The sequence below is a fragment of the Pleurodeles waltl genome, chromosome 11 (genome assembly GCF_031143425.1).
Source record: "Pleurodeles waltl isolate 20211129_DDA chromosome 11, aPleWal1.hap1.20221129, whole genome shotgun sequence".
Lineage (NCBI taxonomy): Eukaryota > Metazoa > Chordata > Amphibia > Caudata > Salamandridae > Pleurodeles > Pleurodeles waltl.
In genome coordinates, this window is record NC_090450.1 from 929,542,209 (window position 1) to 929,570,096 (window position 27,888).

A 27,888-nucleotide genomic window follows, 5' to 3' on the forward strand; every position below is an offset into this window, starting at 1 on the left:
TTCCTAGAATCGTGCTCTTTCACAGGATTACTATCTGGAATACTGCTGCTGCCACCATGGGGTCCTAACCCCAACCTCTGTCTTTCTTTTTCTAAGTTCAAAGATTCACTGTCTAGAGCCAGCTGTTGCTGTTTAAGCTTCAGCCTGGACTCTTCCACTCTCAATCTATTGAGCTCCCTTTCTAACATTCTGTCATCAGGGTGGGTGGGTTGGGCATGCTTTGACACAGAATAATGATGTGAATGAACAGAGGGAGACCTGTCCCTAACAGTTGGCACCCTAACAACCTGGCCTGCAGGAATAACATCCCTACTGTGATGAGAGCTCACATTAGTACCAGCTATGCTAGGTGGTCTGCTAAGGGGCAGGTTGGGAAGGTCACCATCTAACACTCTTACTGGGGGTGCCCCTGAGTCAGAGTGTGAACCATCTCCTAACTTCTCAATGGATGTGCCAGCTAAGGCCTTATCATTCTCAATAAGCATGTTAGATAACAATTCTCTAGAGGGATTCTTCCCTACCCCTAAACCTCTATCAATGCAGATACTCCTTAAACCCTTCCAATTAAGGTGGTCATAAGCTGAGCTGACCAGATCAAGAGAAGGCCCTACATCAGACATGATAGAAAAAAGGTTTAGGGACAGATAAAAGAAAGAAAAAGTTTCAGGACTTTTTAAGGAAACAGAAAAAAAACTTTTTCAACTTTTTAGAAACTTTTTGAAAGTTTAGGAGTACTTTTCAGCACTTAGCAGATAGTTTAAGAGAAGAAAAGCTAAACTTTTTGGTTAGGTGTACATACACTGAACTTGTTTTGTATATTATTCTCTTATGAAAAGTACACAATGACAAAGTGGTAAGTAGTTGCAAGTACTTATCCCACCGCTGCACAACCAATGTAGGAGGCTGGCCTGGCTTGTAGTGGGTACCAAGGGGTACCTACACTCTGTACCAGGTCCAGTTATCCCTTATTAGTGTAGAAGAGGTGTTTCTAGCAGCTTAGGCTGATAGAAGGTAGCTATAGCAGAGCAGCTTAGGCTGAACTAGGAGACATGCAAAGCTCCTACTATACCACTGGTGTCATATGCACAATATCATAAGAAAACACAATACACAGATATACTAAAAATAAAGGTACTTTATTTTTATGACAATATGCCAAAAGTATCTCAGTGAGTACCCTCAGTATGAGGATGCCAAATATACACAAGATATATGTACACAATACCAAAAATATGCAGTAATAGCAAAAGGAAGTAATGCAAGCAATGTAAAGTTACAGTAGATTGCAATAGGAACACATAGTTACTCCAGTATTGGAACTTTCATAGATTCACATGCTTGAATCATTCCCCGTCGTAGAGATGGGAGTCCCGGTACAATTTTCACAAGTAATGTTAAAACATATTGAAGAGAAAAAGGCCCTAGGCCTCTTCAATTTCATAGTCTATCAGAGTCATTTTGTGAAAAGGACCAAACCTGATCCTCCACCAATCAGGCGACAACACCCTTCAGAACCTCCTGAGAGAAGCTCTAGCACCTCAGATTTTCTACCGCACGTCGTGCTAGGGAGTCTCCTCAGAGCTCTGCTCTGTCTTCACACCTTTATTCAGCTATTTTTCTCTCAGAGAAACTCATTTATTTGGATTTGTCAGCTATTTTTCAACTATGTCTGACAAGGAAAAGAAGAGTCTCTTCAGAGACTGCAAGACTTGTGGGAAGAAAAGACTTCATTCTGAAGACCCTCATCAAGACTGCATTTACTGCCTGTACCCAGATCATTCAGCCAAGGACTGTAAGATTTGCCGTACATTTTCTTCTAAGACCTTAAAAGATAGAAAAGGCAGATCATTAATATGGCTGCAGAAACTAAAACATAGGAAGGATCCAGTTTCTGGTTCTGAGAGTGAGGAATCATCAACATCTAAGAGATCAGCTAAAAGGGCAAGATCACGCTCTAGATCTCCCTCACAAATCTCAAGAAAAGCCCTCAAAAAGACTGCTTCAGGGTCTTATAAGGGTCGCAACCCATCTTCTTCCCCAACTAAACTCTCAAGTAAAGAGGGGAAAAGACATTCTTCCAGTTCTGAGAGGCACAGGAAATCTTCATCTGTTCCACCATGTGTGCCTTTCAAAAAGCCATCCTCTGTGACTGGAAAAAGGGCCTCGTCGACGGATTCCCCGTCGACGGCACCGTCGGTGGGCGCATTGCCGACAACAACAGCTACTTCGGGATTTCCATCGTCAACGGCTCCGTCGGCGACATCATCGACGAGAACAAGTTCACAACCGTCGACGAGAGCTGCAACGACGACATCAGCGTCGACGGCCGTCTACACCACGTCATTGTCGACGGCGCTTATGTCAGTGTCAGCCCTACTGTCGTCGACGACTTCGTCGACGGTAGACTCGTTGTCGAGACTTTCTGCTATTAAAATAACTGTGCGTCCAGTGTCGACGCCACCGTCCATGACAAATTCGATTTACACGTCATCGACGACACCGTCGACGACACTGTCAACGAGGGAAAAACATCAAAAAAGAGGAGAAAAGTTAACTCCAACACACACATCACATAGTAAGGTATCCTCTCTGGTGCCAGTACATCTTTTGGAGGGAGATGAAGATTCAGATGAAGACAGGCCTTTTGGAACAGCCCACAGTCCTTCTGAATTGAATGTAAAATACCAGGAAGAGGAGGAATATGAGGAAGCTTATGATCCCCAGACTTACTCGGAGCATCAGCAATATCAACAGGGAGCGTATATTCCTTCCGACCTGCTTACTGGCCTTAGAGCGATGTTAGTGGATTACAACAGAAGGTTTCCTCCTCAAGGAGAACAGCCTCCTCCATCGCCTATTTCTGCTGTTTCTACTCCACATCAAAGACCAACGTCTTTGCATCTCACAGATGTGGCCACTCCGGACATGACAATTCCCCAAGACACCGACATCTCAGAAGGGGATCAGGAGGAAGGAGAGCTCATAGACACTCACTCAGAGTGGGACGAGTACATTATCCTTGCTCCATCTTCTCCTTCTCATTCGAAGGTGGAATACCCACCTGAAGACATTGGAGGTTTTCACGATCTCCTAGAGAGGGCAGCCAAGCGTTTTGCTTTACCGCTACCTACGAAGCAAACGGACTGTTTCCTATATGATTTTAAAGAGCCCTTTCAAAAGTCTGTGTGCTCCATCCCGATGGTGAACTACCTGTGGGAAGAGGGCCTTAAAGTCATGAATAATCCGGCAACAGTCACAGCAGTTTTGCCACGTCTGGATAAGAAATACAAAGCTCCTGATGATGCACTAACATGCTTAACAGGACATCCTCTTCCGGATTCATTAGTAGCTCAGGCAGCTCAGAGAAGATCAAAAAATCCTTCTGCCCCGATTTCCGCACCCCCAGACAAGGAGGGTAGGCGGCTAGACAACATAGGGAAAAGATTTTCGTCTATGGCCAGCCTAGTGCTTAGAGCTGCCAACTCCTTGGCTATTTTGTCTCGATACGACAGACAGCTTTGGGTGGACATTGCACCTTTTATTAACCAACTGCCGGAAGATGCAAAATCGGAGGCAAATAAAACTGTACAAGAAGGTCAACGCACGTCTGCAGAGCTTATAGACTGTGCAGTGGATATAGCGACCACTGCTTTTAGACAGCTTGGAGGTGCAGCTGTATTAAGAAGACAGGGTTGGCTTAAAGCCACCTCATTTCGCCCAGAAGTCCAGAATAAAATCCTAGACTTACCCTTTGATGGCCAAGCGCTATTTGGGAAACATGTGGATGAAGCCCTACAGTCAATCAAAACGGACACGGACACGGCAAGGTCATTAGGGACCCTGCAATATCGAAGATCGTCCTTTCGTCCTAGGGGGCGTGGCCAACCCTCTTACAGAGGGGGATATCAACAACAGAGATATTCTTCCTATCCATCATCCTCACAACAGTATCGTCCATACTACTCCCAAAGGCAACCGACTCAACCAGCCTATAGTAGACCGGCAGGCCGTGGATTGTTCAACCCGCCCGGCCAAAGATTCAGCTCGTAAAACCTGATGTTTTCGAGGCGCCGGCTACGCTCAGTGCTCCTCCTGTCACCCTGGGCGGGAGAATTTACTTATTCCTCAGTCAATGGCAAACCCTTACGTCAGACAAGTGGGTCCTACAATTAGTGGAACGGGGCCATACTTTAGAATTTATCCAGATACCTCCCTTTAACCCTCCCCGCAGGACTCCTTCAAGATATCCTCAGCAACTCAAAGAAGAAGTCGACAAGCTGCTTCTCAAGGGAGCTTTAGAGAAGGTGCCTCGGGCTCAACGAGGAACAGGATTTTATTCCAGGTTCTTCATCATTCGAAAAAAGTGGAAGGCTTGGAGGCCGATCCTCGATTTAAGGGAACTAAATGTATACCTAAAAAAGCAATCGTTTCGAATGATCAGCCTGCAAAACGTCCTTCTGCGTCTCAATCAAAGAGATTTTATGTCATCACTAGACCTCAAAGACGCATACTTCCACATACCCATCCACCCTGCCCACAGAAAGTATTTGAGATTCACCATAGCCGGGAGCCATTATCAATACCGCGTCCTTCCCTTCAGACTCAAATCAGCCCCAAGAATATTTACCAAATGCCTAGCACCAGTCGCAGCCTTTCTCAGGAGAAGAAAGCACCAGGTTTTTCCATACTTAGGCGACTGGTTAATAAAGGCAAAGACTTTCACAGGAGCACACAAGTCAACAAGAAAGTGCGTTTCCTTACTGAACAATCTCGGATTCACAATCAACTGGGAGAAGTCCAACCCTCTACCAGTACGCAATATTACTTTTCTGGGAGCAAAACTGAACACAGAATCCAGCATGGCATGTCCCACGTTAGAGAGACAACAAAGATTACTGACCCTAGGGAGTTCCATACAGAGAAGACAAAAGGTTACTGTCCGTCTCTTCAAATCACTGTTGGGCATGATGGCTTCATGCATACCTCTGATCCCTCTGTGTCGGCTAAAGATGCGCCCCTTGCAGACGCAGCTAAATCGTCAATGGCTCCAAGTATCAGGCACTTTCGAAGACCAGGTACAAATAACTCAGATAATGATCAAAACTCTCAAATGGTGGTCTCAAAAGCATCATCTGTCAATCGGCCTCTCGTTTCTTCAACAGCCAGCCCGTGGACCATAACAACGGATGCCTCACTGGAAGGCTGGGGCGCAGTGTTACAGGACCTGAAAATAAGTGGGAAATGGCCAATCCATCTGGCATCAATGCATATCAATTGGCTAGAACTCAGGGCAGTGCACCTGGCCTTACAAGCGTTTCTCCCAAGAATCTCAGGATCGCGAGTGGTGATAAGAACGGACAACACCACTACGATGCACTATCTCAACACACCAGGAGGTACAAGATCTCTCACCCTCTCCAGGGAAGCCCAAGCGATCTGCAACTGGGCCTCGCAGCAAGGCATCACACTATCAGCGGTACACTTGCCTGGAATAAACAAGACAGCAGATGCACTCAGCAGGCAGAGATCGGACTGCCACGAGTGGGAGCTTGACCAGACAGTACTGAACCAGATTTTTTCCCAGTGGGGAACACCAACAGTGGATCTGTTTGCGAAGAAGGACAACGCCAAATGCCGGTTCTTCACAAGTTGGCATCACCAAAAGGGATCTTGGGGGAATGCGTTTTCGATAGTCTGGTCAGACATCTTTGCTTAAGCCTTTCCTCCCATTCCGTTGATCCAAAGGGTCCTCACGAAGATGAAAACAGAACCGTGCACTCTCATAGTGATAGCCCCGTACTGGCCGCGCCAACATTGGTTCACGGAGCTCCTCATTCTGTCAGTCAAACCTCATATTCCACTGGAGCCGTTACCTCATTTACTAACAATGAACAACGGCCAGGTTCGGCACCCCGATCCGCAGTCAATGCGGTTATCAGCATGGCTCCTCACCCCAGAGAGTTTGCGCATTTGAACATCCCGCAGGACTGCAGGGATATTTTGTCGAAGGCCATAGTGGATAGCACTAACAAGACGTATCAGTGTAAATGGAAAAGATTCTGTGCCTGGTGTCATCAGCGTCGAATCGACCCTCTACTCTCACCACCAGAAGAAATATTGCCGTATCTCTTACAGTTAGCTCAATCTGGCCTAGCACACTCGTCCATTAAAGTTCATGTAGCAGCTATAGCTGCATACAGACGTTCAGATGACACACCCTCGCTCTTCTCTTCTCGGCTGATTAAGAGATTTCTAAAGGGGCTTTTCAGGGTTTACCCTCCTTTCAGACCACCCCCTCCTTCGTGGAATCTGAATATTGTGTTGGCACAACTGATGAAGCATCCATTTGAAATGATCCACCGTGCTTCCCTCAAATACTTGTCGTGGAAGGTTGCCTTATTGATAGCTCTTACATCAGCTAGGTGGGTCAGTGAGGTGCAAGCGATGTCCAGCCAAGAGCCATTCCTGCAGCTTAAACACGATAGACTATTAATGCGCACTAACCCGCATTTTATTCCAAAGGTTTCGTCAGACTTTCACATGAACAAACCTTTAGTCTTCAAGTCTTTTTTCCCTCATCCATCTACTCCGGCGGAGAGGGCATTACACTCTTTAGACGTTAAAAGATGCGTTCAATTTTATTTGGACAGGACTAAATCTTTTCGGCGCTCTAATCAGCTATTTGTGGCATACAGTGCTCCTAGGAAGGGGTGCCCGCTATCCAAGCAGAGTATTTCTAGATGGATCGCCTCTGCTATTCACTTTTGCCATCAGGCAGCGGGCAAACCTTTGCAGTCGTCTGTGCATGCTCACTCGACGAGAAAAGTCTCATCGTCAGCGGCACTGTTTGCCGGAGTGCCACTACAAGACATATGTAGGGCAGCAACATGGAAGAGCTGTCATACCTTCACTAAGCACTACTGCTTGGAGTCCCTCTCTCACGGAGAGGTAGCAGTGGGCCAGGCGGTTCTCAGGAATCTCTTCTGTTGAAGGTGAGCCATTTCTCCTCCATCCCTCCATCCTAGAACAGGTATGCACATTGTTTACATAAAAAAAAAGAGAAAAAACAGAAATGTATAGAAGGATAAGACAACGCTATCACAATCACATAAGTAAGCGGGTTTACAGACATTGATCATGTTACAGTAGTGTCTTATGATAATTTCTATTACTGTTTTATTCTTCGAATTTCATCATGTATCTTCACAGGTATATCTGTATATATTAGAGATACGTTTATATATATATATATATGTATATATATATATATATATATATATATATATATATATATATATATTGGAAGATGCAGGACCACAAGAAAACAACTGAGCAAACCATCTTGTACTACCTGAGGAAGGCGGAAGCTGAAACGTAGTAGAAATATATTTTTGTTCTTTAGTGAGATCATCTGTTTGAGTCACTTCTTTCTTGGATATTCTCATATATACATATATATATATATGTCAGTATACTTATATACTTCATCATTTTATGCATGACCATAATAAGGTTTTGTGGTTCAAGATATTTTGTTTATTAAAGATGCTGTCATTTTTACAATGTGCATAGTTATTGCTTTCTACTCTGATTCAAGCATGTGAATCTATGAAAGTTTCAATATTGGAGTAAGAAAATAAGTTACTTACCTGTAACTGTAGTTCTCCAGTATTGGAATCTTTCAAAGATTCACATGCGACCCACCCGCCTCCCCGGAGAAGCTCACTTCACCTCTTTTCTTTCTATTTATATATATATTCAACATAATATACGCACTTTTGCTTGGAAAATCTGAGGTGCTAGAGCTTCTCTCAGGAGGTTCTGAAGGGTGCTGTCGCCTGGTTGGTGGAGGATCAGGTTTGGTCCTTTTCACAAAATGACTCTGATAGACTATGAAATTGAAAAGGCCTAGGGCCTTTTTCTCTTCAATATGTTTTAACATTACTTGTGAAAATTGTACCGGGACTCCCATCTCGACGACGGGGAATGATTCAAGCATGTGAATCTATGAAAGATTCCAATACTGGAGAACTACAGTTACAGGTAAGTAACTTATTTTCGTATAGGGGCAACACAAACCATATACTCCAAAAGTGGAATGCGAACCACGAAGGGACCCCAAACCTATGTGAGTTTGTAGAGGGTCGCTGCGACTGTAAGAAAACAGTGAGGGTTAGAAAAATAGCCCACCCCAATTCCCAGAAAAGTAGGTGTAAAGTGCACCTATATTCCCCAGAGAGCACAGAAGTCGTGATAGGGGAATTCTGCAAGGGAGACCAACACCAGCAATGCAACCAAAGTGGATTTCCAGACGAGAGTACCTGTGAAACAAGGGGACCAAGTCCAACAGTCGCGACAAAGTCGAGAGTGGGCAGATGCCCAGGAAATGCCACCTGAGGGTGCAAAGAAGCTGCCACCAGATGGTAGAAGCTGTGGATTCTGCAAGAACGAAGAGGGCTAGAAACTTCTCCTTTTGAGGATGGATGTCCCACGTCGTGAAGAAGCTTGCAGAGGTGTTCCCATGCAGAAAGACCGCAAACAAGCCTTGCTAGCTGCAAGGGTCGCGGTTAGGGTTTTTGGATGCTGCTGTGGCCCAGGAGGGACCAGGATGTCGCCACTTGGATGAGGAGACAGAGGGGGCGCCCAGCAAGTCAGGGAGCCCTCACAGAGGCAGGCAGCACCCGCAGAAGTACCGGAACAGGCACTTGGAAGAGGAGTGAACCGGAGCTCACCCGAAGACACAAAAGGGAGTCCCACGACGCCGGAGGACAACTCAGGAGGTTGTGCACTGCAGGTTAGAGTGTCGGGGACCCAGGCTTGGCTGTGCACGAAGGAAATCCTGGAAGAGTGCACAGGAGCCGGAGCAGCTGCAGATCACGCGGTACCCAGCAATGCAGTCTAGCGTGGGAAGGCAAGGACTTACCTCCACCAAACTTGGACTGAAGAGTCACTGGACTGTGGGAGTCACTTGGACAGAGTTGCTGAGTTCCAGGGACCACGCTCGTCATGCTGAGAGGTGTGAGAAAGTAGCCTCTTTCTAGCCTTGTTACCCCCACTTTAGGCCTGGTTGTGAGTGTATGTCAGGGTGTTTTCACTGTCTCACTGGGATCCTGCCAGCCAGGGCCCAGTGCTCATAGTGAAAACCCTATGTTTTCAGTATGTTTGTTATGTGTCACTGGGATCCTGCTAGTCAGGACCCCAGTGCTCATAAGTTTGTGATCTATAAGTATGTGTTCCCTGTGTGATGCCTAACTGTCTCACTGAGGCTCTGCTAACCAGAACCTCAGTGGTTATGCTCTCTCATTTCTTTCAAATTGTCACTAACAGGCTAGTGACCAATTTTACCAATTTACATTGGCTTACTGGAACACCCTTATAATTCCCTAGTATATGGTACTGAGGTACCCAGGGTATTGGGGTTCCAGGAGATCCCTATGGGCTGCAGCATTTCTTTTGCCACCCATAGGGAGCTCTGACAATTCTTACACAGGCCTGCCACTGCAGCCTGAGTGAAATAACGTCCATGTTATTTCACAGCCATTTTACACTGCACTTAAGTAACTTATAAGTCACCTATATGTCTAACCTTTACCTGGTAAAGGTTAGGTGCAAAGTTACTTAGTGTGAGGGCACCCTGGCACTAGCCAAGGTGCCCCCACATGGTTCAGGGCCAATTCCCCGGACTTTGTGAGTGCGGGGACACCATTAAACGCGTGCACTACATATAGGTCACTACCTATATGTAGCTTCACAATGGTAACTCCGAATATGGCCATGTAACATGTCTATGATCATGGAATTGCCCCCTCTATGCCATCCTGGCATAGTTGGCACAATCCCATGATCCCAGTGGTCTGTAGCACAGACCCTGGTACTGCCAAACTGCCTTTCCTGGAGTTTCACTGCAGCTGCTGCTGCTGCCAACCCCTCAGACAGGTTTCTGCCCTCCTGGGGTCAAGCCAGGCTTGTCCCAGGATGGCAGAACAAAGGACTTCCTCTGAGAGAGGGTGTTACACCCTCTCCCTTTGGAAAATGGTGTGAAGGCAGGGGAGGAGTAGCCTCCCCCAGCCTCTGGAAATGCTTTCATGGGCACATTTGGTGCCCATTTCTGCATAAGCCAGTCTACACCGGTTCAGGGACCCCTTAGCCCTGCTCTGGCGCGAAACTGGACAAAGGAAAGGGGAGTGACCACTCCCCTGACCTGCACCTCCCCTGTGAGGTGTCCAGAGCTCCTCCAGTGTGCTCCAGACCTCTGCCATCTTGGAAACAGAGGTGCTGCTGGCACACTGGACTGCTCTGAGTGGCCAGTGCCACCAGGTGACATCAGAGACTCATTCTGATAGGCTCCTTCAGGTGTTGCTAGCCTATCCTCTCTCCTAGGTAGCCAAACCCTCTTTTCTGGCTATTTAGGGTCTCTGTCTCTGGGGAAACTTGAGATAACGAATGCATGAGCTCAGCCGAGTTCCTCTGCATCTCTCTCTTCACCTTCTGATAAGGAATCGACTGCTGACCGCGCTGGAAGCCTGCAAAACTGCAACATAGTAGCAAAGACGACTACTGCAACTCTGTAACGCTGATCCTGCCGCCTTCTCGACTGTTTTCCTGCTTGTGCATGCTGTGGGGGTAGTCTGCCTCCTCTCTGCACCAGAAGCTCCGAAGAAATCTCCCGTGGGTCGACGGAATCTTCCCCCTGCAACCGCAGGCACCAAAAAGCTGCATTACCGGTCCCTTGGGTCTCCTCTCAGCACGACGAGCGAGGTCCCTCGAATCCAGCGACTCTGTCCAAGTGACCCCCACAGTCCAGTGACTCTTCAGTCCAAGTTTGGTGGAGGTAAGTCCTTGCCTCACCTCGCTGGGCTGCATTGCTGGGAACCGCGACTTTTGCAGCTACTCCGGCCCCTGTGCACTTCCGGCGGAAATCCTTTGTGCACGGCCAAGCCTGGGTCCACGGCACTCTAACCTGCATTGCACGACGTTCTAAGTTGGTCTCCGGCGACGTGGGACTCCGTTGTGCGACTTCGGGTGAGCACCGTTTCACGCATCCTCGTAGTGCCTGTTTCTGGCACTTCTCCGGGTGCTACCTACTGCTGAGAGGGCTCCTTGTCTTGCTCGACGTCCCCTCTCTCTCCTGGTCCAATTTGCGACCTCCTGGTCCCTCCAGGGCCACAGCAGCGTCCAAAAACGCTAACCGCACGATTTGCAGCTAGCAAGGCTTGTTGGCGTTCTTTCGGCGGGAAAACACTTCTGCACGACTCTCCACGGCGAGAGGGATCCGTCCACCAAAGGGGAAGTCTCTAGCCCTTTTCGTTCCTGCAGAAACCTCAGCTTCTTCTGTCCAGTAGAAGCTTCTTTGCACCCGCAGCTGGCATTTCCTGGGCATTTGCCCATCTCCGACTTGCTTGTGACTTTTGGACTTGGTCCCCTTGTTCCACAGGTACCCTAGATTGGAAATCCACAGTTGTTGCATTGTTGGTTTGTGTCTTTCCTGCATTATTCCTCTAACACGACTTCTTTGTCCTTAGGGGAACTTTAGTGCACTTTGCACTCACTTTTCAGGGTCTTGGGGAGGGTTATTTTTCTAACTCTCACTATTTTCTAATAGTCCCAGCGACCCTCTACAAGGTCACATAGGTTTGGGGTCCATTCGTGGTTCACATTCCACTTTTGGAGTATATGGTTTGTGTTGCCCCTATCCCTATGTTTCCCCATTGCATCCTATTGTAACTATACATTGTTTGCACTGTTTTCTAAGACTATACTGCATATTTTTGCTATTGTGTATATATATCTTGTGTATATTTCCTATCCTCTCACTGAGGGTACACTCTAAGATACTTTGGCATATTGTCATAAAAATAAAGTACCTTTATTTTTAGTATAACTGTGTATTGTGTTTTCTTATGATATTGTGCATATGACACTAAGGGGGTGATTCTGACCTTGGCGGTCTTTTCGCAAGACCGCCGAGTTACCGCCGCGGTAAAGACCGCCGACCGCGGCGGTATGCCGCGGCGCGTATTCCGACCGCTGGGAGCGTTCCGCCGGAAAACTGCCAGCAGCCACACTGGCGGTCGGCGGGAAAGTGGAGACTGGTCAACCTCCACCGCCACGCCATCAGAACACCGCCCACAGAATTACGACCCACATTTCTGTGTGGCAGTCTTCTGTTGGCGGTCTTCTGTTGGCGGTCACGTCCCTATGGCTCCCGTCGCCTCCCGGAGGACCAACGCAAGGTAAGTTGATCGTCCGTGAGGGGAGGGGGTGGGGGGGTGTTGTGTGATGTGTGCGTGCATGGGGGTGTGTAGAGGGGGTGTGTGAGTGCGTGCATGCGGGCGGGGGGTGCTGCTGTGCCTATGGGCAATGTGTGTAGTTCGGCGGGTGCGCATGTTGGCATGTATGTGTGCGGGTATGTGCCCCCGTTGTGTATGTGTGTGTGTAGGGGGTGTGCATATGTGCATGTTGGGGGTGCGTGCATGTCGGGGTGCGTGTATGTGCATGTCGGGGTGGGGGGGGCAGGGGGTTTGTAACATCTCTGGGGGGTGGCAGGGGGTGGAGGGTGTGGGGGGGGGACTCGTGGGGGGTAGTGGGGGGTGGGGGAGACCCCTATCAGTGCCAGGGATGGAATTCCCTGGCCCCGATAGTGCCTACCGCCATGGTTCGCATGGCGGTTCCCGACCGCCAAAAACCGCGGCGGTAAGCAGGGTCATGATGCGGTTGGCGGTCTTGGGTCGACCGCCGGGCCGGAGTGCGCAAACTCCAGCCCGTCGGTCATGACCGCCGTGGCGGTCGGAGTGGGAAAGTGGCGGTCGATCGCGGCGGTGACCGCCGCGGTCAGAATGCCATTTTTTGGACCGCCGGTCTGTTCGCGGTCCGCCTCTCCGCCGACCGCCGGGGTTAGAATCACCCCCTAAGTGGTACTGTAGTAGCTTCACACGTCTCCTAGTTCAGCCTAAGCTGCTCTGCTAAGCTACCATTATCTATCAGCCTAAGCTGCTAGACACCCTATACACTAATAAGGGATAACTGGGCCTGGTGCAAGGTGCAAGTACCCCTTGGTACTCACTACAAGCCAGTCCAGCCTCCTACAAGAGGGGACCCAGAGGACCGGTGATGCAGTCTTTTGTTGCCTGCGGTTGCAGGGGGAAGATTCCGTCGACCCACAGGAGATTTCTTCAGAGCTCCTAGTGCAGAGAGGAGGCAGGCTACCCCCAGAGCATGCACCACCAGGAAAACAGTTGAGAAGGCGGCAGGATCAGAGATATAAGGTTGCAGTAGTCGTCTTTGCTACTTTGTTGCGGTTTTGCAAGCGTCCTGAGCAGTCAGCAGTCGATCCTTTGGCAGAAGGTGAAGAGAGAGATGCAGAGGAACTCTGATGAGCACTTGCATTCGTTATCTAAAGAATTCCCCAAAGCAGAGACCCTAAATAGCCAGAAAAGGAGGTTTGGCTACCTAGGAAGGAGGATAGGCTAGCAACACAGGTAAAAGCCTATCAGAAGGAGTCTCTGACGTCACCTGCTGGCACTGGCCACTCAGAGCAGTCCAGTGTGCCAGCAGCACCTCTGTTTCCAAGATGGCAGAGGTCTGGAGCACACTGGAGGAGCTCTGGGCACCTCCCCTGGGAGGTGCAGGTCAGGGGAGTGGTCACTCCCCTTTCCTTTGTCCAGTTACGCGCCAGAGCAGGGCTGGGGGATCCCTGAACCGGTGTAGACTGGCTTATGCAGAGATGGCCACCATCTGTGCCCATCAAAGCATTTCCAGAGGCTGGGGGAGGCTACTCCTCCCCAGCCCTGACACCTTCTTCCAAAGGGAGAGGGTGTAACACCCTCTCTCTGAGGAAGTCCTTTGTTCTGCCTTCCTGGGCCAAGCCTGGCTGGACCCCAGGAGGGCAGAAACCTGTCTGAGGGGTTGGCAGCAGCTGCAGTGAAACCCCGGGAAAGGTAGTTTGGCAGTACCCGGGTCTGTGCTAGAGACTCAGGGGATCATGGAATTGTCTCCCCAATGCCAGAATGGCATTGGGGTGACAATTCCATGATCTTAGATATGTTACATGGCCATGTTCGGAGTTACCATTGTGACGCTGTACATACGTAGTGACCTATGTACAGTGCACGCGTGTAATGGTGTCCCCGCACTCACAAAGTCTGGGGAATTTGCCCTGAATGATGTGGGGGCACCTTGGCTAGTGCCAGGGTGCCCACACACTAAGTAACTTAGCACCCAACCTTTACCAGGTAAAGGTTAGACATATAGGTGACTTATAAGTTACTTAAGTGCAGTGGTAAATTGCTGTGAAATAACGTGGACGTTATTTCACTCAGGCTGCAGTGGCAGGCCTGTGTAAGAATTGTCAGAGCTCCCTATGGGTGGCAAAAGAAATGCTGCAGCCCATAGGGATCTCCTGGAACCCCAATACCCGGGGTACCTCAGCACCATATACTACGGAATTATAAGGGTGTTCAAGTTTGCCAATGTGAATTGGTGAAATTGGTCACTAGCCTGTTAGTGACAATTTAGAAAGCAGAGAGAGCATAACCACTGAGGTTCTGGTTAGCAGAGCCTCAGTGAGACAGTTAGTCATCACACAGGGAACACATACAGGGCACACTTATGAGCACTGGGGCCCTGGCTGGCAGGGTCCCAGTGACACATACACTAAAACAACATCTATACAGTGAAATATGGGGGTAACATGCCAGGCAAGATGGTACTTTCCTACAGGTATATCTTTCAGCCATTACTGCTTATCGAAAATCACCCTCAAGCATCATTTTTTACGATGCATGTAGTTAAAGATTTTCTAGAAGACTTAAGGAAAGTTTTCCCACCATTTCTTACACCTTCCCCTCTGTGGGAATTGAATTTGGTCCTGTCTAAGCTCATGGGCCACCCCTTTGATCCCATACACAAAGCGTTTTTGCAACATCTTACATGGAAGAAGGGTTTTCTTGTTGCCATTACATCAGCTTGAAGAGTCAATGAAATTGAGGCTCTCTGTTCCAAAGAACCCTACACAGTTGTTTACGATAATAGGGTGGTAATAAGGACCCCTTCGGGCTTCCTACCTAAAGTAGTGTCTGATTTTCATATTAACCAGACCATCTCTCTTCCGACATTCTTCCTTAAACCAGCTACACCAGCAGAACTTTACATTCTTTAGATTTAAAAATAGTGCTAACATTTTATCTGGATAAGACTAAAGACATAAAACAATGTGATTAATTGTTTGTAAACTATGGCCCCATGGAAACAGGTCTCCTGTATTGTATTTACTTACCATTTGGCTAACAACCAATTGACTGCAAGACCAAAAGCCCATTCAGCAAGGGGCAAGGTGGCAACAACAGCCCTTATGAAGAATGTTCCAATCTCTGAGATATGCAAAACAGCAACATGGAGATTGGTGCATACCTTTACAAGGCATTACTCTCTAGATTCAGACACTAAGACAGACACTCAAGTGGGTCAGGCTTCTTTAAGAAATGTATTTAACTAAAACAAGTAACCTGCTTCTGCTTCCACCTCTTGGTCCACAGGGATGCAGGATTGGCTTGCTAATCTATTCAGTGCTTATGACTATTGATGAGGATCCCCTGGAAGAGAAGGATAAGTTACTTACCTGTAAATCCTAGTTCTCTTCCAGGTGAATCCTCATCAAAGTCATAAGCAACCCGCCCTCCTCCTCGGACGTCATACAGGACGTTCAGCAGTTTACTCTTCTATTCTACTCTTCTCATCACAGTAAAAAAGTACTAACCTAACTGTAGCCCAACTGTCACCTCACTCTCACCTCGGAGGCATGGTGGGATACTGGAGGTTCTCAGGGCCCTAAAGGCAAGGTACCAGTTTTTTGGTTCTACTATCTTAATTGGAATGCAGCCTATTGGCTAATAATACCTTTGTATCTTCACTGCAGGTTTTCTCTCTATATGAGATTGCTAATACTTTCTATGCTTCTTTCTTGGATCGCAGAAAGTTGTTAACTCTAGTTGGAGAGTTTTATTAAAGAAAAACTTTACAAAAATAAGACATTTTTAGCCTGTTTCTCAATATAGACTGCATTATTGCTTATACGATAAATATGTACTAAAATTCTCTACGATTTTCACTCTTAATATACATGTGTATTTATATATGCTCCGGGATGCCCGCACGTGGGTGGGAATATTCTGTGCTTATGACTTTGAGGATTCCCCTAGAAGAGAACTAGGATTTACAGGTAAGTAACTTATCCTTCCCCTTTATCCACAAGCACTGCCACACCACTCGCAATCTTTGTCCCACTGTTTCAACCTCTGCCCCAAGCTCTCTTTCACAAACCAGATATCTAGCTTTTTAAATAATATTTTCTTGTGTTCTTGTGGCACCTATAAAATCTCATCATAAGTACTAAAACATGTTTCCTTATGTTAAGTTGTTTTAATTAAATTTGTTGTAATCCGAGCATTACAGATCAATAGAATAACCAATTTTGAAAGCCTTAGCTCTCTTATTGTACTGTAAAATAATTCCAGAATGGGTGATACACGGGTGGGTTACCATGTTTTACCAAATATGTTTGAACAGCCTACTCACTGTTTGTGGACTGAGCATGTTTATAAGGCACAGCAGTGCAGCCAGTTGCTTTTTAGGCCTGTCTGAAAGACAGGGCATACAGAGCTGAGATAACTCAATCAGATGGTGCTGCAGCAGTTTGCTGACCTATTCTTACTCAAGATATATTTCACATTTCTAATTGAGAAAGCCAATGCCAACAAATTGTTCCTTGATGACAACAGGTTGCTTTACATTGTGCTTGCATTATTTGCATATCTCTGGCTACAGCCTCAAAGCCCATCCACATGAATAATTAGCTGGGATGCTTTTGTATTCGCCAGTGTTACTGTGGGACCAAGATGATAATCACCATTCACTTGTGCTTAGGGAATTGAGAACAGACTTTATGAGAGTAAATTGCACAACTCTGAATGAAACATTCCTGATACCATTCTTTAATGACTGACAGTATTGTTTGAGTCTTTAGAGTAAGCAGTCCCATATTATTGTGGAACCTTATTTAAGAATTCTGTTGAACACTGTACTGTATTCTCATCTATAATGGCTTGAATACTTATCTGTTTTGGCAAGGTGTGCATTTATGCAATATAATATGTTTGCCTTTTGTAAGATACTTTCCCTTTTAAAAAAAACAAAAGTGACTAGAATTGAAGTCCGTGATAGATTATGCACCATTTCTCTTGTTCCCTAGTCCAAATGTGTTTGTCAGCTAATTATTCCTCAACACTGAAAATTCTCAGCAACAACTAATGGCTAGATGTGCAATGCTCCTTGGTTTGTTTCGGAGGGACATCTTCCATCAATCAATAATTTCTAAAGCGTGGCTAATCAGCCGTAGGGTCTCAAGGTGCATCCTCCCCTTTGGGAATCCTTATAGCAGCCTTGGGGGACCTTTGGGACACTGCCCTCTCCTTCCAATGTCTTCACAAATAGGAAAGATTTAATTTTTTTTTTTTTACTTTTAATGAACATGGGGCTCTTTTAAAAAAGTGTTTCCATTTTGGAAGGCAATCACAGGAAATGAGCCTACTGTCACTTGCAAGCAATAAACCCTACATTCACAGCCCATACTAAGGAGGTTCAAATTACAACTTGCCTAATTAGTAATTATTACTCATGTCATTTTGCAACCCCCCTCCCATGAAAATACCAGTTGCGACGTGACATCCTAATTTATATGTCACATAGCCAACTGCAGCCCTGTTTCCAAGCAAGTGAGTGTGAAGAGTGTACATCGTCGGTTTATGAAGGGTCCTGGAACATCTGGACTGTATCCATTATGAACACCTGTACATCTGTTTTTATTAACCATTAGCAAAAGTGCAGAAGAGGGAGCACGAAAGATGGCATACAGTAACTAGTCTAGCGTCTAAGATTCAGATTGATGTGCCTCCTCTGATGAAGACGAAATATACCCTTCCACCTATCAGGTTGTAACAAGGCCAACTCCCAAGGTACATTTCCATACAGCTCTTCATTGATACATTTTTAGGTATGCCCGGAAGTTGCAGCATGCTGGATGCCACACAAACTCCCAAGAACCTTTAGGGATCATGAGGATTCTATGTAAGAAATAGAAGCTATGCTAATATTTGGTAATTTGGGGTCACTACCACTATAAAATACCTTTGCAATAAAACAGTTATACATGACCAAACCAGTATGTCATATTGTGACTATACTTTTGGAACATTCCTGAGACTGACTTTACATTGAAAATTTCTGTTAGGGTTCTCAACTCTTACAGTATGTAAAAATGAAACCACAAATGGCTTGAATGTTTATCCTGCAGTTAGTAGTACTATTTCCTATTTGTAGTTTCTTAGATTTTCATTTTTTTTTCTTCCACACAACCAGGGTGTGAAGGAGATAGTGGATAACTGGGAGAACATGAAATTTGTTGTGCAAAAGTATTTCAAAGGTACCCAGGAGCGTGGCTATATTTTGGGAGCGGTGGACGATATTCTTCAGATTCTCGACGACAATGCTATGAACCTACAGAGTATATCAGGAAGTCGATTTGTCGGCCCTTTTTTGGGCACTGTACAACTTTGGGAAAAAACTCTTTCTTTAATCAGTGAAGTTATTGAGGTAAGAAAGGAATTTCAGGGTTAGAACATGGGCTGTAGAGGGATTTCACAAGCTTGTTTTCACTCATGGAATTGTGGTCTTACACAGGTATGGATGGTGGTGCAGAGAAAATGGATGTACCTGGAAAGCATCTTCATTGGTGGAGATATCAGATCACAGCTACCAGAAGAGGCAAAGAAATTTGACATCATTGACAAAACATTCAAAAGGGTTAGTATTTCAGCAGTTTTTTAAAAAGTCTATTTAATTATACAGCACACTGCTATCATATGATATGATTTTGTTTGTTAGAGGGTGTTTATTTGAGCTTGTGACTGTTGATTACTGGAGCACCTTAGTTGACATTAAGGCCCTCATTAAGACATTGGCTGTATAAGCTGCCTACCGCCGCATTGATGGCCGCCAAAAGACCATTGCAGCGGCCACCATCCGTCCGCCAGATTATGACCACAGCCGGACTTCTGCCACAAGAAGGGCAGAAATCCAGCTGTGGCCATACTGGCGGATGGTGGTAAGGTGGTGTTGCTACCACCAGCACCACCACACCAGTGGACCGCCGTTAGCCGTATCATGACACATGATACGGCATGGCGGTGTTTTGCTGGCAGTAGCAGTGCCCCATCCCGTTCCCTGCCGGAAGACCCCCTGGATGCAGGTAAGTTGGGCTTCCGACAGGGGAGGGGGGTGAGGGGTGTTGTGTGCATGAATGTGTGAGTGTGTGCGTGAATGCGACTGTGTGTGTGTATTGTTGCTTGCGTGGTTGTATGCATGTGTGAGAATGCATGTACAAATAGAAATGTGAATGCATGTCTGCATGTCAGTGTGAATGTGTGTATGAATATGTGCGAGAATGAATGGATGCATGCATAAATGAATGAGTGTATGCCAGTGTGAGTGAGTTTGTGTATGCGTGGTGCTTGTCTGCGAGTGTGTGCGTGTATAGGGGGATTGGAAGGGGGGAGCGTGGATGGAGGGGAATTGGTTGGGCATCTGGGGAGTGTTTGAGCCTCCTACCAGTGACAGGAAAGGAATTCCCTGCCACTGGTAGGGCCTACCGCCATGGTTTTTGTGGCGTTGTGAACGCCACGAAAACCATGGCGGTAGGCAGGCTCAAAATGCTGCCCGCTGTAGAATAGCAGCCGCTGGGCTGGAGATTATCTCCGGCTCGGCGGCTGCTACCGCCATGGCGGTAGGAATGGTAAATTGGCGGGTTGGCTGCAGCCAACCCTCCAATGTCATAATGTGATGGTATGTACCGCCAGCCTGTTGGCTGTACTACCGTCACATTACCACCTAATGCCGGGGTCATAATGACGCCCTAAATGTTGGACTTGTTTTTCTGGTATGCTTAGTGAGGATGAATGTTGACTACTAGTCCAAGACCGCAGTGACTAGAAATTAATTTTACCCCAGTAAAAATATTGAAACTTCATTTGCGATGCTGCAGGGTACTCATCCGAGATTGGTAAATGTGACAGACATTGATTAGTCCATTCATTAGCCATTCCCATGCGAAGAAATGTTGGTGACCAATCCCGTCTTAAGTACCTATATTGGAGGCTTGTCAAAATTAAGTGAAAAGACTAAAAGGAAAAAACAATGCTTTTCTTTTCCTATTTTTTTTTGGGTTACTATCAAATTTGTACATGTGACATGCAAAACGACGGGAAAAAGTGGGACTAGGCAGTAGAATTGTGACAAAGGACAGCTCACAAACAAAACAGCTTTTAGTAGATGAGAGAATTACAAACTACTGGAGAAGTTGTTGGATGACCCTGTTTAAAAACAAACACATAGGAAAATACCAAAACCCTTCAACAAAAATGATAGTTTTAATTTCGTGGAGAAGATCAGTGTTTTATATTTATAATTAAAACTCAGATCCCCTGCGATTTCTGTGTTATAATCCCGATAAATTAAGTCAATCTCCAGTCAGGACTGTTTGTGTCCAGATTGAGTCGATCATATGAACTACGTGTCTTCAACTGGTTGGTTTGCAACCTCCAAACTCGATATTACTTAAAAAAGTCAAAGGATATATGCTATAAGAAAATCACTTAGTGTATCTTCAAAGTGATGTCTCTAATGAAGTTTCAAGACAAAATTATGAGTACATTTTTACCTGCGATCAGACCAACAGTTAACCTACTCCTTCAGGAACATGAATGGCATCCCCATGAGGTCAGACATGCTTGAATTATGCCTTTCATCACACATTACCAGGATATCCTTACCCCAGTGCTTAATTTGTGCTTGTTCCCGGTGCGGGGCACCAGCACATATTTTTAGGGCCTGCACTTAGTTTTCTGCCACAAGCATTTACTGCGGATGGAGGAAGAGAAAAACGAGAAAGCATCACAATCGGAGAAAGCAGAAAGCTGCAAGAGTGAGCTGAAGGGGCAGGGAGTGGCTGTAAATGAATTGAAGAGGCCAGAGACGGCTTCAGGATTATCATGCCTCAGTATTCTGTTTTCGCTCGTAATTGCTGCAGCCACGTGTTTAAGAGGGCTTCGGGCACCGGCACGTTTTTATTTACAAATTAAGCACTGCTTTACCCACAACAGAATTACTTCGGAGAAGAGCAAGCCATTGCACCTAATTGGCCTCCATAACACAGACTATCCTCTTTGTCTTGCACAGATAACAAGCAGGCCTTTTAATAAGTGATTACTGCTGATGTTGCCAAGAAGGAAATTCCAAACAGAACACATTAATGCATACTGCACATAGCGACTTCATACTGACCCGGAAGTGACAGCCACATATAAGCCCCACACCAGCAAATTGTTGTCAGATCCTTTTTTTCACACCTTTCCCCGCTTAGCCAGAGCTCTATTACTGTCTTTGTTGGTTTTCAAACAGCCCCAAAATTATCCAGTGTACCACCGAAAATGTCTCCCATTATAACAACAGGATTCAAGCAGTGCCATGGCTACATGAAGCAAATGCCATTCACGGACCCACACAATATGTGCCTTTAATCCTTCGGCTCAGTTCATATCTTGAAGTTGTCTGAATAATGTGCCACATGCACCTAATTATGACCATGGAGTAGGAGGTGAAGCAAACCTTTATGAGCCGGGCGGCATAGGAAAAGGTCTTGTTCAAAACAGAGGTTCTGCTCCCGCTTCAAGTCAGAGTAATTTTCAGACACAGTCATCGGTCAATCCCCGCTCCAATACTTCCAGTAAGTCGAAGTCAAAAAGTAATCATGAGCTCAGGAAAGGCATGTGAGACCACACCCTGCTGCTTGGAATCTGGTGAGAAGTTGCAAGGGCGACAGTTGAAAGGATCCAGCATCTTCTGACTCCGAACTGGCCACGCATAGCCCAGCTAAAATTTCCTGGGCTTTCATTGATCCTGTAGTGAATTGCAGTGAATAGTGACCATCAAGGAGGTCATTTTGCAATTTTTTCGAGATGCTACTGGTTCCCTCTGATGTTTCTTTTGGCCTCACAGAGCTACATGGCCCTCTAGTTGGACTTCCACTGGCAGTCCCTCCCTTGACGTTGACTGTCCAGTGGGTTTTGTGCCGGGCCCATACTGAAAGTGGTCTAGACTTCCACTCCGGATTCAATGATAACATTTATCTCTGACTTTGAACCGATTATGTCAGCTCTCAGCAGGTTGGTGTCACTCTCTGAAATAACTAAAGCGCACTCAGCTATTGAACAGCCAAACTTTCAGCCTTGGGCTCCCCCTCATCGCCCATACTGCCAAAGGCTAGAGGCCCTATCCAGCTCTGACTCCTATTGGTCCCAGGCATACATAATGTCCCTAATGACACTGGTGAGAATGAGGAGGCAGACACAGTGTTCTACCCTCATTACTTGGATGAAGGGCTGTACTTAGGCTTTCAAAATGCCACTGGGATAGGCACCTATTCATACACATTGCTGGAGTCCCTACTAGGAGAAAGTGCCTATTTTGCTGTAGTAATATGAAGAGCAGCGGAAGCACTAGATTTGCAATTGCCTACTCTATAAACCAACAGCAATTTACTGAGTGAAAAAACTCCAGTTAGGTCCAGCTTCATCAGATCCACTACTATCATTTAACAGGGCCCTTACGGACGCAGTCATAACCACTTGTCCATACTCATTTCCTCACGTCAGCTGACCTGCAGCCAGATGGCACAGACCAGCCCCTGGTGATACTGGCATTTCATAAAACACCCACCAGGTGAAAGCCTTGTGGTGCAAGCTTCCACAGGTAAGGTAATTTCAAATGCTTTTCTTTTGCACCCACTGAATAGGGAGACAAAATGTATCAATGATTTTGGAAAGAAAATGTTTTCCTCAGCTAGCCTCGCTTTACCATGTTTAAATATGGTGTGCCTTCCAGGCAGGCATACCCATACCTAAAGGTATATGGCCAGCAAGATCTTGCCAGCCATCTCAGAGGACATAGGATTTCAGTGACACAAATGATACTCTATTTACCCTCACAGTCCTCTCAGCGTTCTGTGGAGTGGTCTCCTGAAAATCATAAAAATTACCAAGTTTAATTTTGGCACACCTGCAATTTGTTTCGAGAGCTCCATGTCTGAAGAAGTGAAAGGAGAAAGGTTAAGCAACTGACGTCTGCCCACAGGGGCAGTTCTTAAACACAGTTTTGCTCCATCAGTTCCAAGGCAGCATGGAGTCACTGTGAAGCCATGCTAAACCACCTATCAGTGGGCGGAGGACCATTGCTGAAAACATTTCCAGATGATTCAGGTGCCAAGAAATACCCTAAAGGTCAGTAATCCGTGGTGATTGAGTACCTACCAGAAAGAGAGTTAGCAAAAGCTCTTTTTTTGATCTGCTAAACTTTTAATGACTAGTGTGCAGCATGTCATTTTATTGCGAGTCGGCAAATCCATACTAGAGCAGGAAATTTTACCCACCTGGTTGACTTTTCTTCTTTGCTAAGACCCGAAATGGAGATGCCAGGAGTGTCTGAAGTTTGTGAAAATACGAAGGCTCTGGAGGTACTTCACAGCGTACAGACCTTACAAGTAAGAGACGTCAGCAAGTGTCCGATCCTTCAGGTTCCCTAAAAGCACATTGGCATGTACGGGCAGGTAGCTGGAATCTTCCAAAGTAATTTATCGTGTAAGACCAAGGCTTTTTTTTTTACAGGGTAAATTATATTTGTCCTTAGTTATCTGGTCTTTGTGTAAAGGTTTTAGTGTACATGTAAATCATTAAAATTCAATTTGAGAAAATGGTTAAAAAAAAGTGACACCAATCAAATGATTATAATTTATTGACCTGTAATGCTCCATTCTTGAGTTTTCCACCAGACTTTCCATTCTTAAGAGAGTGACTATGCACATTTATATTATGCCTTTATACACACAATCATATCTTTGCTCAGTTCTCACAACATTTCTGAATAATGTAAACCAATTGCAATACAGTACCAGGAAATGTTAATAATTATTTAATTGGCAAGCATAATTTCTTTCAGGGTAGTGTCCATTTCCCCATCCATTGTATTTTCTGGTATTTGTATTTATGTGGTGCCATCTATACCTTTGCAAGGCTGTTAGTGCTTTCTGGGTGGTCCAGTTGCTTTTTTGAACTGTGAAATCTGCCAAAATTAACTTGCTGGACCTTTGCTCAGAGATGATTCTTAGTTGGTCTTTTTATTCTTTGCAACCTATTTTCAGTTTTATCCATCTTTGTAAATTGTCGTGAATGTGATTGTGAAGGTAGCAGATGCACAAAACTGAGCTTTCTTAGTCATCGGTGTTGGCCCGCTGCTTGCCTAGAGCCCTGCAAATTAGAGTATTGAGCCCTGACATAAATGCCTGATTCTTTCATCTTGTTTTTTTTCTGGGGGAAACATAGTACCATTGAGCTAGGTAATAATTACACTTCTTTTCAAGAGCATTGAGCAATTTACTTTCTGGTTTGCGCTATACATTTAAATAGGAACATTTATTATTTTTAGTAGCAATATTATTACCTATCAGTAGTGAAGTTCCTGTAGGCTAAAGACTTTTCATTATTACAATGATCTGCCTTCCATCTATATGAGAAAGGCCTCTTTTTGACATGGTTAGCTCCCACTTTTTGCCTGGTGTGTGATGTAGCCTAGAAGTTGTTAGTGCCCAGGGCCCCTGCTAACCAGGTTCCAGGGGCCAGAGCTCTTTTCCACAACTGTTGTGATGCATTAGCACAATTGGAGACACCTTTAGCTAACACTCCCCCCAATAGAAATGTGCACTGTCCTGTTGGTAAGCTTAAAAGGGCTTGCCACCTTTGAAACTTGATGTGCAGGCCTGCTGCCAGCAGCAGATGGCTGCTCCTATTGCAAGCCCCCACTTTTGGCTGGAGCAATGGCGGGAAACTCAATCAGAGTACAGGAGGAGTGGCCCTACCTGGCATGCACCACCCCTAAGGTGTTGCTTGCGACTTGGACTCTCTGTTTTATTTTTCCCTATCTTGGATGGAAGAAAAATTGCCAATCAGGTGTAGGGAAGTGACTCCTGCTCACAGGAAGTGGTCACTTAGTGGGTGTGCCCACCCTATGTTAGATGACCCATTGGTCACTACCAGGTTCCCCCTAAAACGCCCACTAAGTACAGTATTTAGTGGGCATCCTTAGATCAAAAAATCAGATTCAATGGATAGAAAAAGATTAGCACCAAGAAGATCCAAGGCACGAGAACTGTGGACCGGCTGCTATCAAAGAAAAGGTGCCAAACCCTGCCTGCTGCACCCAGGACCCAACAATCGCCATTGAGGAGCTTCTGGACAACTGAAAAAACTCTAAAGAACCCCAAAGGACATGAAGGATTCTCAAATTGCCAGAGAACTCCCTCCAGAGTGGAGGTACTGTAGGAAGTTGGCTCTCTATGTGCTATTTCAAAGTAAGGAATAGCATGCACAGAGTCCAAGGGTTCCCCTTAGAGGTAAGATAGTGGCAAAAAGAGATAATACTAATGCTCTATTTTGTGGTAGTGTGGTCGAGCAGTAGGCTTATCAAAGGAGTAGTGTTAAGCATTTGTTGTACATACACACAGGCAATAAATGAGGAACACACACTCAGAGACAAATCCAGCCAATAAGTTTTGTTATAGAAAAATATATTTTCTTAGTTTATTTTAAGAACCACAGGTTCAAATTCTACATGTAATATCTCATTTGAAAGGTATTGCAGGTAAGTACTTTAGGAACTTTGAATCATTACATTAGCATGTATACTTTTTACATAAAACACAATAAGCTGTTTTAAAAGTGGACACAGGGCAATTTTCACAGTTCCTGGGGGAGGTAAAGTATTGTTAGGTTTCACAGGTAAGTAAGTCACTTACAGGTTTCAGTTCTTGGTCCAAGGTAGCCCACCGTTGGGGGTTCCGAGCAACCCCAAAGTCACCACACCACCAGCTCAGGGCCGGTCAGGTGCAGAGGTCAAAGAGGTGCCCAAAACACATAGGCTTCAATGGAGAGAAAGGGGTGCCCCGGTTCCAGTCTGCCAGCAGGTAAGTACCCGCGTCTTCGGAGGGCAGACCAGGGGGGCTTTTGTAGGGCACCGGGGGGGACACAAGTCAGCACAAAAAGTACACCCTCAGCAGCGCGGGGGCGGCCGGGTGCAGTGTGCAAACACGTGTCGGGTTTACAATGGTTTTCAATGAGAGATCAAGGGATCTCTTCAGCGTTGCAGGCAGGCAAGGGGGGGGCTCCTCGGGGTAGCCACCACCTGGGCAAGGGAGAGGGCCTCCTTGGGGTCACTCCTGCACAGAAGTTCCGTTCCTTCAGGTGCTGGGGGCTACGGGTGCAGGGTCTTTTCCAGCCGTCGGGATCTTAGAGTCAGGCAGTCGCGGTCAGGGGGAGCCTCGGGATTTCCTCTGCAGGCGTCGCTGTGGGGGCTCAGGGGGGACAACTTTGGTTACTCACGGTCTCGGAGTCGCCGGAGGGTCCTCCCTGAGGTGTTGGTTCCCTACCAGTCGAGTCGGGGTCGCCGGGTGCAGTGTTGCAAGTCTCACGCTTCTTGCGGGGATTTGCAGGGATCTTGAAATCTGCTCCTCTGTAACAAAGTTGCAGTTCTTTTGGAGCAGTGCCGCTGTCCTCTGGAGTTTCTTGTCTTTTTTGAAGCAGGGCAGTCCTCTGTGGATTCAGAGGTCGCTGGTCCTTTGGAAAGCGTCGCTGGAGCAGGTTTCTTTGGAAGGCAGGAGACAGGCCGGTAAGACTGGGGCCAAGGCAGTTGGTGTCTTCTGTTCTTCTTCTGCAGGGGTTTTTCAGCTCAGCAGTCCTCTTCTTCTTGTAGTTTCAGGAAACTAAAGTTTTAGGTTCAGGGAAGCCCTTAAATACTAAATTTAAGGGCGTGTTTAGGTCTGGGGGGTTAGTAGCCAATGGCTACTAGCCCTGAGGGTGGGTACACCCTCTTTGTGCCTCCTCCCAAGGGGAGGGGGTCACATCCCTAATCCTATTGGGGAATCCTCCATCTGCAAGATGGAGGATTTCTAAAAGTTAGTCACTTCAGCTCAGGACACCTTAGGGGCTGTCCTGACTGGCCAGTGACTCCGCCTTGTTATTCTCATTATTTTTTCCGGCCTTGCCGCCAAAAGTGGGGGCCGTGGCCAGAGGGGGCGGGCAACTCCACTAGCTGGAGTGTCCTGCGGTGCTGGCACAAAGGGGTGAGCCTTTGAGGCTCCCCGCCAGGTGTGACAGCTCCTGCCTGGGGGAGGTGTTAGCATCTCCACCCAGTGCAGGCTTTGTTACTGGCCTCAGAGTGACAAAGGCACTCTCCCTATGGGGCCAGCAACATGTCTCGGTTGTGGCAGGCTGCTGGAACCAGTCAGCCTACACAGATAGTCGGTTAAGGTTTCAGGGGGCACCTCTAAGGTGCCCTCTGGGGTGTATTTTACAATAAAATGTACACTGGCATCAGTGTGCATTTATTGTGCTGAGAAGTTTGATACCAAACTTCTCAGTTTTCAGTGTAGCCATTATGGTGCTGTGGAGTTCGTGTAAAACAGACTCCCAGACCATATACTCTTATGGCTACCCTGCACTTACAATGTCTAAGGTTTTGCTTAGACACTGTAGGGGCACAGTGCTCATGCACTGGTGCCCTCACCTATGGTATAGTGCACCCTGCCTTAGGGCTGTAAGGCCTGCTAGAGGGGTGACTTATCTATACTTGCATAGGCAGTGAGAGACTGGCATGGCACCCTGAGGGGAGTGCCATGTCGACTTACTCATTTTGTTCTCACCAGCACACACAAGCTGGCAAGCAGTGTGTCTGGGC

At 46.4% G+C, this 27,888-nt stretch overlaps 1 protein-coding gene across 1 annotated transcript in view; it reads left to right on the forward strand.

Moving 5' to 3' along the window:
• The window catches only part of DNAH10 (dynein axonemal heavy chain 10), a 1,282,131-nt gene that overhangs the window by 535,577 nt on the left and 718,666 nt on the right, over window positions 1-27,888 (forward strand). Inside the window, exons 27-28 of the mRNA XM_069215014.1 lie at window positions 18,412-18,645; window positions 18,733-18,855. Coding sequence (XP_069071115.1) covers window positions 18,412-18,645; window positions 18,733-18,855 — 357 coding nt within the window. The remainder of the gene's footprint in view (window positions 1-18,411; window positions 18,646-18,732; window positions 18,856-27,888) is intronic.